General features: G+C 50.0%; 1 protein-coding gene across 4 annotated transcripts; it reads right to left on the reverse strand.

Annotated features, from left to right (window-relative positions):
* Positions 1-1,941: 1,941 nt before the first annotated feature.
* ZFP41 (ZFP41 zinc finger protein) lies at positions 1,942-15,518 on the reverse strand. 4 transcript variants are annotated; one of them, XM_012752929.2, is made up of 4 exons: positions 15,321-15,518; positions 10,595-12,148; positions 7,541-7,662; positions 1,942-4,081 (listed from the first exon to the last, which is right to left on the reverse strand). In XM_012752929.2, exon 2 carries the CDS (start codon positions 11,990-11,992, stop codon positions 11,381-11,383), a length of 612 nt encoding a protein of 203 aa, XP_012608383.1. In that variant the 5' UTR covers positions 11,993-12,148; positions 15,321-15,518; the 3' UTR covers positions 1,942-4,081; positions 7,541-7,662; positions 10,595-11,380. The 4 variants fall into 4 exon arrangements, with proteins under 4 accessions (XP_012608383.1, XP_020144628.1, XP_012608382.1 ...); XM_020289039.2 differs by having other exon boundaries at positions 10,595-12,151; XM_012752928.3 differs by lacking the exon at positions 15,321-15,518 and adding an exon at positions 14,942-15,268 and having other exon boundaries at positions 10,595-12,151.
* Between the last annotated feature and the right edge of the window lie 217 nt (positions 15,519-15,735).

Here is a 15,735-nt window from a genome sequence, read left to right on the forward strand (position 1 = left end):
ACTTTTGTGTGTATCTGCTGAGTGACAACATTGTACTCCAGGTGGGAGCTAGTTCCAGTCCTTGATCTGCTCTTAAGGCTACAAGGCCTGTGCCCATTTCTCTGAAGCTTCCCTCTGGACTATGTGTTAGGGGATAAACTTTGGGGGCTGCCCTGAGAAATAAGTGAAATGGCATTCTGCAAGTGTCAAATAGTCCACAGGCATTAATGCTGGAGCTCAGGCTTTCTCAGCAGGGCTGTAGCTTTGGGCAGAACCTTGGGGTCTTGAGTGAGTTTCCTGTGTGTGCTGGAGGCCCCGAGGATCAGGTGGGGGCTCCTGAACACACACCTGACCCTGGTCTCCCAAGAAGGAGCTCATACCCAGGAAATCCTGTTCATGCAATTCCCCAGCATCACTGCCCTGAATGGGTCATGTGGGCGAGGTGTGGGCAGGACATGCATGGAGCTGCATGCAGGCTTTTTGGGATGGGGAAGAAGGTGGGTGGGCAGAGGCCAAATCAGGGAAGGTTTTGAATGTGAGCTGGAGAACAGTGGAACTATTCTGTATTTAATGGAGATCATTTTATGCAGGACTCGGAATTTTTCTTGGATATTCACAAAGTGATTGTATTGTTTTTCTAAACCAGAGGCAAAAAATAGGTGGCTCTGAGCCCCGTTAAGCTCACAGCCCTGTTTTGTTTGGGTTACAATTTTTGAAAAAATGCTAACAAGTACTGTCTTGCAAATATGTGGAGCAACTGGAACTCGCATTCATTGCTGTTGAGAATGCAAATGGGGCAGCCTCTCTAGAAAGGGCTTGGCAGGAGATCAACAGTGCAGGCTTAGATATCGTACAAGTTACGGAAGATGTTCCCATGTTGGGGCTATTCCAACTGCTATGGACATTCGTGTCCAGTTTTATGTGACATTAGTTTTCACTTCTCTGGGACAGATGCCCAAGAGTCGATTGCATGGTCATAAGTTTCCTCTTAACTTTTTAAGAAACTGCCAAACCGAGGCAGCTGGATGCATTTGCCTTTCACCAGCTATCCTCTTCAGCCTGGCCCTCAGCTCTACTGTGTCCGATGACCCCGTGTCACTTTGCTGGCTAAGTCTTGGTAGAGGGGGGTAGTTACCGGGGCAGGGAGAGCTGGGCGGGTCCTGACCCCCCCTCCCCCCCCAAGATGCTCCTCCACTGTTTTTTAGCTTCCAAAACCCTGGACATCTCGTATGCTATTCTTTGTGTCCTTGTGAATCACCTTGTCAGTTGTTTGCTTAGTTTTCATGGGTCTAAACTGGCATTTCTCACCCTTGACCCTACTGCTGTTTGTTCCTTCGTGGGGGCTGACCTGCACACAGTAGGCTGTTGGTGGCATCCCTGCCTCCACGCACCAATTCTAGCAGCACCTCCTTCCAGCTGTGAAACCAAAATTGTGCCCAGTGATTGCCAAGTGTCCCGGAAGGGAAGAACTGCCCCTTGTTGGGAATGACTGCCCAAACGAAGGATGAGTAAGCTAGTGCACAGAGCACTGGACAATACTGTGTACTCAGAACTTAGGGGAGCTGGACATGGATTGATTACAGGGTCTGAAAGACATTCCGGATGGCTCCCCGGCCTCCCTCTTGGGGTCTTGACTGCAGGCACAAAGCAACCCCCTGAACCTCAGTTTCCCAGGTATCTGGGGCCAGAGAGGTGATAAGTGCATTTTGTCACTGAAAAGGAGTCACATCCACTATAAGTTAGTGAACTATTGTTCTGCTTTATGTATCAGTCTCTTATGAGTTTGGTTCATGGGCAGCAGTCCTGAAGAGACTCACCAGAGGCAGTGACCAGCCAGCGTCTGCAGTCCTGAGGACCCAGGAGATGGCAACTACAATTGTTCCCTGGGAGGAAGCCAGTGGCCTCCTTGGGGGGGATCTTGACTGCACCCCCAAACTGCAGAGAGACCAATGGGACAGTAACAAGTCAGAAACAGATGTTTACTGTATGAGAAAATAGGTACGGACAAGCAGGAGAAGGAAGCATTCTGTAACAAATCCTGTGATCCATGCAGAATGAAGAAAAAACCAGGTAAAAAGCCACAGAAAAAGTAGTCAAAAACAAAATAGAGTATTTATCCCAAATGTAGAGGATACTTACTAAGGAATAAAGATAGAATATAAAAGTTCAACAACTTTGGCTAGTAGGAAAGTTAAATTTGGGGGCAATACAAAATAACAGTGGGAAATACTGGACCAGGGACAATATCTGCCACCAACACAGGAGGCCAAGACCATGTTACAAGAGCGTTCACAGGACATGAGCTGTGCGATTTAACACACATGCCATGAGGGAATGTGAGGAGTATTGAGGCATGACAGCATTCAACCTGACCAAGAAACACACACACACAAGACAAAGAGTTGTGAACACCAAAAAAAAAAAACAAAAAAACAAAACCACCAGCTGAATTGCAGTGGCTGAGGCTGCAGCGACAGGCATGTGTGCAGTGCTTCCTAAACCACACCAGGACACCAGGGCCAGATGAGGTACAGACAGGCAGGTGGGGGCTGAAAGGCCCCAGGCTCAGGGGTTCTTCTGTCCAGGAACCCTCATCAGGCCCCAGAGCCACCTTCCTTGGAGCCATCTCCAAGAGGAACTGTAGGGCAACAGCATCCTTTCTAGCCAGACTGGGGAGTCACCACTGTGGCCAGGGAGGGATCCCAGGGGGACTGTAGCTAGACACTCTACTTGCCCTCAGTGCACTGAACACGTGGCTGGATTTGAGGAGGAAACCACAAGAAAGCAATGCCAAGCTCTGGGAGCACAGGCTCTTGAAGGCACAGGCTGATGTGCCCTCCTTGCCCACGGGATAATGTGTTTGAGACGGGACCCAGAGCCTACTCCATCTTCCCTGGGCTTCAGCTGTTCTCTGCTGACCACGGAATGCCCCCACCCTGTCCTGGCTCCCTGAGAGCCATGCCTCAATACCAATTCTCTGTCCTTGTTCCAGAGCAAATATCCAAGTCTCCCCAGAGGCTGTGGCTTTTCTCCCTGGTGCTGAGGCCATAGAACCTTATGCTCCAGTCCTGTTTTCCTCTACAGCATGTCCTGGTGTCTCAGCTCACTCACACAGGAAAGAAACAATCACATCGTGGTGCCCAAATTGGGGATTGATACAAGAGTTCACTAGGACTCAGGCCCAGGTGCACCCAGCAGCACAGGGGGACCTGCCCAGAGCCAGCAAACCTGAGTCACTGTCAGCCCTCCCTTTCCATGTGGAACAGGAAAAAGGAGGCCCAGACAGGGAAGGGCTCTGCCACCCAGAGCTGGGTGTGTCCCCCAGACTTCTGGTGGGAAGACAGAGATGAGACACCGGGAGGTTCTCTGTGCTGAGGTCCAGCCAGAGCTGTCTTGGTCAGTGCTCCTCCCCAAGAACGAGGCCCGGTGGGCAGTGCCTGCTGGGCAGGGCAGTCGAGGAGGGCTGTGTGGACACTCTGTGCTCCTGAGAAGCTTCTGGGTTTTTGCTTTCACCTTTTCCTGTAAAGAGAACCTTGATGCTTGACTGAGGGGCTTTCAGATTTCCCCCATATGCTTCTCAGGTTCTGAACATCGAGTTGGTTCCCAGAACTCCCCTCCAGGGTGGCTATGCTGAAGTTAGAAGGAGCCTCAGTCTGTCCCTGCTAACACAGCTCTCCTATGGCCCTGGCCCCACTGACGGTGCTTAAGGACCGAAGGATTGAGGAAAAGTTGCCCACTGTGACTGTTTAAATCTCTGAAGAGGTTGGGGACCAAGTGAAAGCTCCCTGCAGTTGTTTCTAGTTTTTTGTCAGGTGACTCAGATAAAATGCTTCCCTGCGCTTACCCTGTTTCACCCTCCCTGCAGCAACAGCCCTTCCCAGGGCCAAGGTGGCCTCGTGCACATGGATGCTGTCCTGGGCCAGGGGACTGCTGCTCTGGACAAGCTCACTTTTCTTCTCCCCAGAGCGCTCTCTTCTTCCTGCTTAGTCTCTGCTCTGCCTCTGAACTCAGGAACAGGTGAATCTTTCTTGTTACTTTTAAGGTTCCTTTGTAAGCGTATCTCATCAGGAACTTCTTGCTTGGAGTAATTTGCTTTAACAGCCTGAAAAGGAGGATAAACACCTTCTCAGTAAATAAGGAAGCAGTTATTACCTAGTTCCCTTGCTGGTAAAAACCAGACTATGAAAACAAGAGAATGGCTTTGATTAGGTAGTAACTGGCACCTGTCAGTGATTGTAGATGGCATGGGGTGGGTGCCTCATGATGAGTGCGGTGGGGAGGGGGAGTGGGGCACAAGCTTGTGCACCCCCGGCCTGGATGGCAATACATTCATGGGAAACACTTAATATTTTTTTTAAAAAAATTTAAGAAAGTTGGAAGATATATCAAACATACATAAAGTAAAAGTGTATATGATGAGATCACATAAATGAGTGACAGCAGATCACACAACCACTCAACCTTTGTCCATTTTAAGACACTACCCAGATCTCCGAGTTGTGTGCATGCCCCTCTTCTTTTGAGTCTGGGATGACCCAGGCTTTTGCTTTTCTCTAGCATGTTACCACATGTGCTCCACACAACACAATTGGTTTTGTCTGGTTCTGAAATTCATGGTAATTAGAATCCTCCCACCTGTCTCCGTGCCTTACTTTCTTTGCCTGCCATCAGTCTGAGGTCCACAGTGATGGTGCAGTCGTGGCTATTTTCATCATCATGGCTGAATAGGTTTCCCTGCACCAACAGACAATCCTATGTCCACCGTGCTGCTGACTTGGGTTATCTCCAGTCTTCCTGACAGGGTGTGCTCACTGTGAATATTAGCGTATGTGTCTCTTTGGGTGCACGTACGAAAGTGTCTCCACTGTAAATGAACAAGCGAAGTCTCTGGGTTAGCAGGGAATGCCTTTCTGCAACTTGCCAGAAGATGCCAGACCATCTTCCAAAGTTGCTTTACCACATAACAGTCTAACAGCATGGATGAGCACTCCTTTGCTTTCTATGAATTCTTTATATACTCAAATATTAGTCATCTGTCACTGTAGCAGTCAGGGGAATACACTGGCCGTGATAATAAAGAACCTCCAACCTCAGTGTCTTGATACAGTAGATGTTCATTTCTTGCTCACATCATGAAGGTGCTTGAGGCTCTCCCTGAGGGTGACTCTGGGTCTTGGCTCCTTCCTCCGGTGTGTGGCTCTGCCATCTCCGAGTCCTTCTCTTTCAGTCATAGAAGGGGGGAGAGCAGTGGATCGTGGGGAACCTTCCAGGAGGCCAGGCTTAAAGAGGTGTCTACCACTTTGCTCACATTCCACTGGCCAGAACCCATTCCCATGGGCCCCCTTGGCTGCAAGGAGGTCTGTGATCTGTGGTCTTCCTTTGTGTCCAGAAATTAAATGAGACAATTTCAGCACTGTAAGCATGTGCCCTGCCACTGCTGGCTCTGGGACTGCATCACCATCCTCCTATTTGCTGTCTTTTCTCTCTTCTGGTGAACAGAAATTGTCAATTTTAATATGATCAAAAGTATTAGTCTTTTCCTTTATGATTTGTACTTTTTAATATCTTGTTTAGGAATTCCTCTTCTACCCTGAAATCATACAGTTATTTTCCTATACTTATTTTTCTGAAAGTTTTAAACTCTCTTGATCCATCTGAGATTTTTTTCCAAATGGCTGAGGGGCAGATCATTCTAACTTTCCTGCGTGGGCACTGGCTCAAGTCCAGCTCCAAGTGCGTGGGCTGCTCCAGGTCCTGCAGTCCCCAATACTCATAATTTATAAAGGTCTGGTTTCTCATAGGGCAGGTTCCCCATACCTCCATCTGTTTTTTCTTCAATGTCTTGTTAATTTGCTTTTCCACACATACTTTTGAATCAATGTAGGATCCACAATGAAACCTGGCTGGGATTTTGATTGCACTGATTCTAAATTAATTTGGGTACTAACCAATGTCTTTATAATTTTAGGACCTTCTATCAATGAAATGGTATATCTCCTTCATTTTGTTAGGTATGTAAAAAAATTTTCTTCATAAAGGCCTTGCATATTTTTATTGCTATAATAAACAATATTTTGAAAATTGCATTTAAAAATAATGTATCAAATTTAATTTTTTTCATTGCAGTAAAATATATTTATAATTTTAACTATTTGTGAGTATATAATTCAGTGGCATTAAACACATAATACAATGTTATGTACCCATCTCCACTACCTATATCCAAAAGTTTCACATTGTCTTATCCATTGGAGCTGCTATAGCAATGTCCCATAGACTGGGTGACTTATAAACAACAGAAATTTATATTTCACAGTCCTGGTGCCCCGAAGTCTGAGAACAGGGTGCTGTCGGGTCTGGTTGCAGACAGCTATCTTCCTGTTGGGTCCTCACATGGTGGAAAAAGGGTGAGCGAGCTCTCTGGCCTCCTAAGGGCATGAATCTCATTCATGAGGGCTCCATCCCATGACCTCATCATCTCCTAAAGGCCCCACCTCCTAATACCATTACCTTGGGGGTTAGGATTTCAACACATGAATTTGGGCAGAAACAAACATTCAGTCCACTGAATGTTTGTCCATCCATCATCCCCAACATAAACTCTGTCTCCATTAAACACTAACTTCCCATCTCCCCTCCCCTAGTCCCTGGTAATCACCAGTCTACTTTCTTTCTGCACTTGCCTACTCTAGGTGGCTCTTATAAATGAAATCATACAATGTTTATTTGTCTTGTGTCTGGCTTATTTCTCTAAGTATCAATCATGGTTTCAAGGTTCATCCATGAATCAAAATTTCACTTATTTTTATGGCTGACTAGTATCCTTTTTATTTTTTTGAGACAGGGTCTCAATCTGTTGCCCAGGCTGGAGTGCAGTGGCATCATCACAGTTCGTTGCAACCTCAAGCTCCTGGGCTCAAGTGATCCTCCTGCCTCAGCCTCCCAAGTAGCTGGGACTAGAAGCATGCCACCATGCAGAGCTAATTTTTCTATTTTTAGTAGAGGCAGGGTCTTGTTATGTTGCTCAGGCTGATCTTGAACTCTTGGCCATGAATGATCCTCCACTTTGGCCTTCCAAAGTGCTAGGATTATAGGCGTCAGCCACGTCAGCCAGTTTTGGCTGGCCTAAAAAAATGTATCTTTTGTTGTTTTCCAGACTGATTTTGTTGAAGTCAGCCCATCTTTTCTGGAAGAGGCATCTAAGGCTATCAGCTTTCACAGCCATCCCTGCATGCATGTGAACAAATACTTGGTCTCATTAAGAGCACTAACATGACAGGACCTAACATTTGTTAAACAATTAGGAACCAGCACTGTGCTTAGAACTTCACACATTGAGTTTCTGAATTCTTGGCTACTATATGGGTTAAGCACTGTCAGCATCCCCATTTCATATTTGAGGAAACTGAGACAAAGGTCCCACAGCTCCAGAGTGAGGGTCAAGTCTACAAGTTGTGACTCCAGAGCTATGCTCTGCACCACCCTTCCTACAAACCAAACATCAGTTAAACTACATTTTTATCTCTCCCAGTGAATTGACAAGGACTAAGAACCCACCTACCCACTGCTGGAGAGGTGGAGGCGGCCCTGTGTCCATGCACTCTGCAGGCGTCTACGTGGGCACACCTGGAGGCAGGTCTTTCGCAATTTGTCATTCTGCATCTGGGGGTCCATCCTATCAGCCTTAAATGAGAAAAAGATATTTATCACAGCATTATTTATAGTAACCTAAATTGGAAACAGTCTATGTACCCGTGTTGGCAAATGGTTATGTCAACTCTGGCTTTTCTATTCAATGGATCCCCATGCAGTCATTAAAAGTAATGCTTCCCAATGGTAGAAACATGGAAAAATTATAATACTATAATAAGTAAAACTAAACCAGGGCATGTGTGCGAGTGTCCTGAGCTGTCCACAGCCACCACCCTCCCTGGCACATTGAGATAAACAGGAGAGGACACCTGCTCTGAACAGCTCCTGCCCCCACGGTCTCATTCCACTACCTGCATCCAGGTTTTCTGACTTCCTAAGCCAGCTCTTCCCTGTAACGTTTAATTCTGAAGGTCTTTCAGATGTACAGAAAGCTTACAAGGATAGGGAGTGAACTCTCACATACCGTTCATCTAGAACAGGGATTGGCAAATGGGCCAAGTCTGGCCCACTGCCTTTTTTTGTGAATAGTTTTATTGGCACACACCATGCCCATGGCTTATGTACTATCTACAACTGCTGCTGCCCTACACGGCAGCTGAGTTGTTGTGACACAGACCATAGGGCTGCAGAGCAAAGAATAGTTACTATCTGGCTCTTTATAGAAAAAGGCCAGCTAGCCCCTGCTCTAGACTCACCAATGACTAACATTTAGCCAATCTGCTCTGTCACTCTCTCAGTACAAGCACTCATGTATTGTTACTGTTTCCTTCCTGAACATTTCAGAATAAGCTGCAGACATCATGACCTATGACCCGACAACCTTAGCGTGCATCTTTAGCAAGGACATAACCTAGGAGGGCCATGGTCCATGAAAAACTGGTGCCAGGTCTGCCAAGTGTCCCAACAAAGTCCTTTAAGCAGCTCTTCCAAGTGAGGCTCATACTGACCTGTGTGTCTCCCACGTCAGCTCTGATCCCTGCTTTTTTTTTTTTTTTTTTTTTTTTTTTTGAGACAGAGTCTCACTTTGTTGTCCAGGCTAGAGTGAGTGCCGTGGCATCAGCCTAGCTCACAGCAACCTCAAACTCCTGGGCTCGAGTGATCCTTCTGCCTCAGCCTCCCGAGTAGCTGGGACTACAGGCATGTGCCACTATGCCCGGCTAATTTTTTATATATATATATCAGTTGGCCAATTAATTTCTTTCTGTTTATAGTAGAGACGGGGTCTCGCTCTTGCTCAGGCTGGTTTTGAACTCCTGACCTTGAGCAATCCGCCCGCCTCGGCCTCCCAAGAGCTAGGATTACAGGCGTGAGCCACAGCGCCCGGCCTGATCCCTGCTTTTGAATAATTTCACCTCATCAGCTCTCTGTTTCTGGGACCAGGAGGCTTCCTCTCCTGGAGACAGCTGTCCAAGGAGATCCAGCCCAGGTAGGACAGCCCCAGGGAACAACGGCATAAGGAGATCCCACTGAGGGAGGGCCCTCCACACCCTGGGGGAGGCACAGTACTGCCTAGGTCCACCTGTAGCATCCAGAACAGTCCAGGTGAAGCCAGGGCCACCTCCTACCTCGCTCTATTCACCCCAATGCAGAAAGCAGTGAGCTGACCACAGCCCTGGGAAGCCAGACAGCAAGGCTGGCTGCACATACCCTGGCAGTGCAGGACACAGGCAGGCACACGAGACTATGGGACATGCCTCCCACCTTCATTGGGACCACAGGCTACCAGGAAGGAGGGCTGCAAAGGCCGTGCTTCCAGCACTGACCATGGCACAGGACAGTGAGAAGGCCATCTTCTGGGAGACACTGAGAATCACCTGTGCATCTGGAGATGGGTGTCCCGCCAGTGTGGTCACAAGAGCAGAAGAGCCCGGACAAGTCTGATGAAGGCCAACACAGCCTCAGCCCAAACACAGCAGGGCCATGCAGGTGACCACAACTATACTAACAAAACATGTGTGCTGGGGCATGGGAGGGCTGAGGACCTTCCCCTCAGACCAGCCTGCTCAGGTTCATGGCCAGCCCAGGGGAATGAGTGCCAATACTGACCTCTGAGATTCCTCCAACAACCTGTGGGATACTGTCCTGGGGCCAGGATCTGGCTGGGAACATGTGGACAGGCTCTTCTCAGACCTGTGGTAGAGGAAGCTGACTAGGCTAGAGACTAAACCATGGTGGGCTTTCATTTGTTTCTGAGATTTAGGTGAATTTATTTTCTAGTTCTAAGAGGTGATTTTTTGGGGGGCGGGGGAGAACTGGTACTTGCCATCTGTCTGTGCACCCACCTTGGGGAATGGTATGAGAGAGGCTGAGAGCTGAGCAGCCTGCCCCCCTCCACCATGACACCCAGGCTCCTCAGGCCATGATGTGGGTTCCTTGGGCCACACTGGCCAGTGTGAGCAGTCAAGGAGAAGAGAGATGCTTGGCATATATTTTGGAACATACTTTAAATAAATCCATGAGGGCAGAGATTGAAAGCACTCTTGAAGGTGGAAGAGGAGGCTTGCCCCCAGCCACTTCTTAAGGATGGCAGTCTCATGCACTGCCAGGGACTGGGCTAGGCTGGGCCCATGCAGAAGGGTTAGAATGTTATAGCTTTTAGAAAGACCATGACAATTTCCACCAGGACACAACTGTCCTCCATTGTTTGGGGTGCGTCCCACCCCCCCAGCTGGTTTCTCTGACTGCTTGATGGACAAGCCCATCTCTGGCTCCAACTCGAGACCCTTCTCTCAGAATCCCAAAGGTCAAGGCCATTTTTAGTCTTCTGTGTCCAGTTGGAAACACAGGTGCCAATTTTCTCAACAAGAAGCCATATTACCTCCTGCTTGACAAAGTCACCTCACTACTCTCTCACAAACCATAGTCCCCTGGAGAGCAGGAGCCTCACAAAGACCACTCTCAGAGGAACACCAAGGGGCAGAGAGTGTGGACCTGGGAGACAGGCATGGGGAAGTGGACTAACCTGAATACAGGGCTGGCTGTGGGGCAGGGGCCACTGCCTGTGTCCAGAGGCTGAGTGGCAGACACAGGTTGGATGTAAGTTGCTGTCGTCTGCTGGGGACCCCACTTTGTGGCTGGGGACAAAGTCTCCATGGTGGGAGGTTCAAGGCCCTGAGAAGCCCAGGTCCCGAGTGGTCCCTCCAGGTAAGTCAGGCTGCCCATCTGGGCTAGGACACATGGTGTGGCCCAGCTCTTGGGGCTGGTGCTCCAGCCAGAGGACAAACCACAGAATGGTCACTGAAGCCAGCTGACCAGGACTAGGGGGGTTTGGTGCAGTGCAGTGGACACTTGCTTCCCCGAGGTCGCTGTAGAGCACCCCTGTCTAGCTTGAGGACCCAGAAGGTGGAGAGTCCACAGACTGGAGCCTTGAAAGGGCCCAAGCACAGTGGATGCCACAGAGATGGCGGCAGGAGATGCTGGTCCACAGTGCCAGGGGCCTTTCCTGCTGAGTGTTCTTGGGCAGCACTGACGGCAGCTGTTATGCTCCTCTATCCATGGTGCTGATTCTTAGGGCATCAGGTAGTTCAGAAAAATGGCCTGTAGCTCCACAGAGCCTCAAGGAGCTTCCACACCAGCCGGTGTCTTGATCCAAAGAGATTATCTGGAGTGAGAAAGGTCTCTTGCCTGCTTGGCATTCCCATATCTGATGGGGTTGATTTTCTGGGAACACGGCCCCAGTCCTTGCCTCGTTCGGATGCGGAAAGAGGAGGAGTGCGTGGCACAGACTCCAGTCACAGCTTCCCTGTGCTCAGGGCTTCTTCCGCGGGTGGCGCTTCCGATGGCGAATGAGACAGGAGCTGTAGGCAAAGGCTTTCCCACATTCCTTACATTCATAAGGCTTCTCTCCAGTGTGCGTCTTCTGGTGTTTCAGGAGATTGGAGCCGCAGTTAAAGGCTTTCCCGCACTCCCCGCATTTGAAGGGCTTCTCTCCAGTATGAATTCTCTGATGTTTAGTGACGTCGGAACTATGCCGGAAGGTCTTCCCACACTGCTCACATTTAAAGGGCTTCTCTCCGGTGTGCACTCTCTGATGGCGGATGTGATCTGTCTTGTGCTTAAAGATTCGTCCACATTCGCTACATTCGTAAGGTTTCTTCCTCTGAAAAGGAATGAACACAGGAACTCCCTCAAAGTCATCTTTAAAGGAAGCATCGAAAGCGTCAAAGATGTGTTCTTCATCTTCCGGACTCAGGCTGGGCCCCTTACTGTGCCTTCTGGCCACAGCAGATCTCTTGTTTGGCTTCTTTCCCCCAGAGGCTTGCTCTTCTGTGGGAGTGTCCTTCGGCACATCTGCCTCCTCCCTTGGGGTCTGTGTCTTCTTTTTTCTGCCTGCAGCCTTCTCCATCTCTCTCAGCTCCATGGAAGCTGCCCGGACTAAGGGTCTGCAGCCTGAGCTGCAGGAAGCCTGGGGCTCCTGGTGCCTTCCTCCCAGGCTCTGCTTGCCCAGGAACTCCCCATTTTTCCAGCATGTGACTGACACTCTGTGCCAGGAAGGAAAGAGTGGCCTGTCCTTGTGCTGCTGGAGAGAAGCAAGATCACAAACCTCAGATTAACATGTCTTCCAGAGGCTGCACAATCAAGGGGCGGGATGGCAAGTGCTGGGAAGGGGACATGGTGGGGGGTGCGGTTCCTCCCTTCCAATGGTTTCCCCAAGGAGCATCTCAAACTGAATTCCTGATCTCCCCAGAACCTTAAGTCACTCTCCCCCATTTTCTTTCTCTCGGTGAGCAGCATCACTACTCACTCAGCTGCTGACCAAAGAATCCTTATCCCTCTGCCAGGGGATGGGTCTGCACACTGCTGTGGCTGCATTAGAATCTGACAGGCACATGGACCAACATCTGCCCTGTGGCTGTCCCATCTCCACATCCCCAAATTTATCTTGTTCCCGCCAGGGTCTTACTCCTCCTCCACCATCCTGTGCTTGGAGCCAGTCACATGCTTTGGAGCTACAGGCTGCAGGAGCCTCGTGCCCATGGGAGGGGCCTCCTGGAGCCTGGACTCCCAGCTGGCCCACAGAGCCAGCTAGCCCTATCACATCACACCCCGTGCAGATGGCCATGGCCTCCCTCAGATTCACAGGCACTACATGCCTCTCCTCTGGTGACCCCCTCATCACTCTCGTCTTCTTTGGCTTCCCCAAACATACTCAATCCTTCCTGCCTCTGCGCTGGGCTCCCTCTACCCTCTGCCTTCCAGAGCTCTGCTCCAGTGGCCCCTTCTCAGAGACACCCCTGACCTGATGACATGCCCCACCCACGCTGCCCCTCTTTTCCCAGCACTACTTTTCCTCCAAGCACTTAACATGGGCTAAACCTTTGTTATTTTTTAACTAAACATGGCTTGTTCACTGTGCTATCTATCCTAGTGCTTCCCTACAGCTCCTGGTACATGGAGGCTCCTCATCATATATTTGTTGAATGACTGAAAAATTAAAACAATGCTATCACTTAACATGTCCCCTGTCTAAGCACTTAAGGAGTATCAACATATTTAATCCTCATCTTCACCACCATTTCCCCAGGTCACACGATAGCAAGTGACAACATTTGGTCCCTGGCACAGCCCCTTCTCTGCAGCCCAGGCAAATTCTCACCTGGACTCGGGGTAGAAGCCCCTGATGATCACTAACCAGGACCTGCTGGCACTGTCTGAACCTTATTCCACACAAATGTCTTTCATAAACTCTGAAGGGGAGGGAAAGATCATTCAGTCTAGCAGCATCCTGATCTCACTACAAAGTCAAATAAGAATTAGCCAATCCCAGCAATAGGAAGTGACTGGTAAGGCCCAGGTGTCTACAGAATCATCACCTTGCATGGCTGTCTCTTTTCTGTATCATTTCTGAGCTTTCTGACCTGCCTCTTTCTCTCGGTACTAAGTATTGAAATTCCAGCATACAGCGTCAAAAAACACCAGGCTCTTTTAACTGATAGTGAAAGAAATCTCCATGAGATTAGCAGAAAGTACTGTTTCCTTTGCAATGCCAAGGAAAGCAGATCGTTGTCTGACTCTTCAAACCACCCTGAAGAAGGTGTACTAAGCAAAGAAGCTTCGTGTCCTGTGATAGTTACTCTTGTCCACTAGGCGGTCCACAATCCTGACAGCTGTCTTACCCAAAAATGTGGTGTTCTAAGTAATGATATTCCAAATTCTTTGTATTAGTTCTTGGTCAACCAGGCTGCAGTGTAAGGCTAGAGTCGAACTTTAGTTGCAAATTGAGCTCAGATACAAATGATGTATGCTTTAATGCATAAATACTTCGAATTCTCTTTGTTAAGTCAAGAGGGGAATGCTTGGCCTTCTCTCTTCTCTCCTCATGTGTGGAAGTAGTGCATAAAATGCCTATATAAATTTCCTATGTCAGCAAGGAGTCTGAGAGTCTGGTCTTTTCTAAATGAAAATGTTTAGATAAACTTGATTCAGTTTCAGGCCAACATCACTTTCTGAGCGCTCTATCTGAAGGTAGCTTCTGGAGGAGGTGGTTCTCAGCATTGGGTAGGAGCCAGAACTGAAGATAAAGGAAGGTTATCTGCACTGAGAGGAGGACGCAGGAATCAGGTGGCAGCTCTGCTGAGATGGGCAGAGAATCACAACCCCAGTCAACCAGGCTGGAGTCCGAGGCAGGGGGTCTAGCTTTAGTAGAAAACTGAGATAAAAACCAAGAACTAATACAAAAGGGCAAACGATCCTTGTGCTTCATGTGGTGGGGCTGAACTGTAGGCACCAGCTCCTCTCCCGAGCTCTATATTGACTCCACTCGATGGAGAGGCGTGATTTGTGTACCCAGGAAACCTGACACCTGCTGGCCCCAGGCCTATGGGGGGTCCTCTGTATTCCATAGCACTGTGCCCTCCACCAGGACATCTGTCACTGGTTACTAACGTGCCAGTTTTCTTATGAGGCAGAGGCAAGAATCATGTCTTTTTCATCTCCAAATCTCCGTCACATACTGTGCTCAGGAAACATTCCTGATAACAGTCTTGTCTGCCCAACTCAAGCTGGCAGGTTCTTAAGAGCAGAGACTGGAATTCTCACTTAATATTTGTTAAAAACAGTGGACTACCCTGATTGTCTTCTTGGCCTCCTCATTCAACAGGCTTGCAGACATGAGTGACTGCTACAGCTACACAGACAACACAACCCACACTTGCACAGCAAATGAGGGACCTGGCCTAAAGGCTAGGGTTCTGGTTCTACTGCACAACTTCACTATCGCTCTGTTACCTCTCTGGGCTGAGACCTTTTCACTTGTAATCTCTGGGTGTCTGTCCATCAGCAGTGGGGCTTCCCAGGAAACCTCACTTACCCTTACTTACTCCTTCTGCCTCCAGGAACCAGGGTGTCAGGGAGAGACTGCGTTATTGGTGGGCTTGCGATTCAGGGCCCAACAGCCCATCGGGTCCACAGCCCGCCAGGTAGCTGTGTCAAGGCCTGCGACACAAGGCCTTTGAAAACCGGCAGAGAAGAGGAGCCCACCAGGGTCTCCCGCGCTCCTGGAAGAGCGGCACGCCCCTCACCAACCACAGATCCGCGACCCGCGTGCGGAGCGGAGACAGCCTCGGACCGTCCGCCCCTCCCGCCTGGAGCGCGCCGGGCAGCGGGTGAGGGGACGCGGCTGCCCCCGCAGCAGAGCCCCTCCTGACGCCGCGCGTCCCAGACCCGACGCGGCAGGAGCTCAGAAGTACCTGACTGCAGACGCGATAACGGAACAGGGCGCGGACGATGACAGCCGGAGGGTGGACGGGGCTGGCGCGCCCTCGCAGGGGCCAGCCGCAGGAGAGGCGCGCCCGCTTCGCCGCAGACACTCCCGCTCACCGCGCCAGCCCTTGCCTAGCAGCCCAGCCGCTTGGCCGGCCCTTAGCGCCCGCAGGAAGCGCCCGGCCGCCGACACGCCCCTTCCGGGGCCGCTCTAGCCGCTGAGGCCCGACCTCTCGATGGTGGTGTGTGGCCCGGACGCCGGCCCCGCCCCTCCCTGGCTCCTCCCATCCCGGCCCGGCCCCGCCTCGCCCCTCCCAGGCCCAAGTCCTCTGTCCCTCCTGATCCCGTCCCCGCCCCTCCCCGGCCGTGTCTCGGCTCTCTGGGTGAATGCAGCGGCTCTGG

This window comes from Microcebus murinus, chromosome 7 (genome assembly GCF_040939455.1).
Source record: "Microcebus murinus isolate Inina chromosome 7, M.murinus_Inina_mat1.0, whole genome shotgun sequence".
Taxonomy (NCBI): domain Eukaryota; kingdom Metazoa; phylum Chordata; class Mammalia; order Primates; family Cheirogaleidae; genus Microcebus; species Microcebus murinus.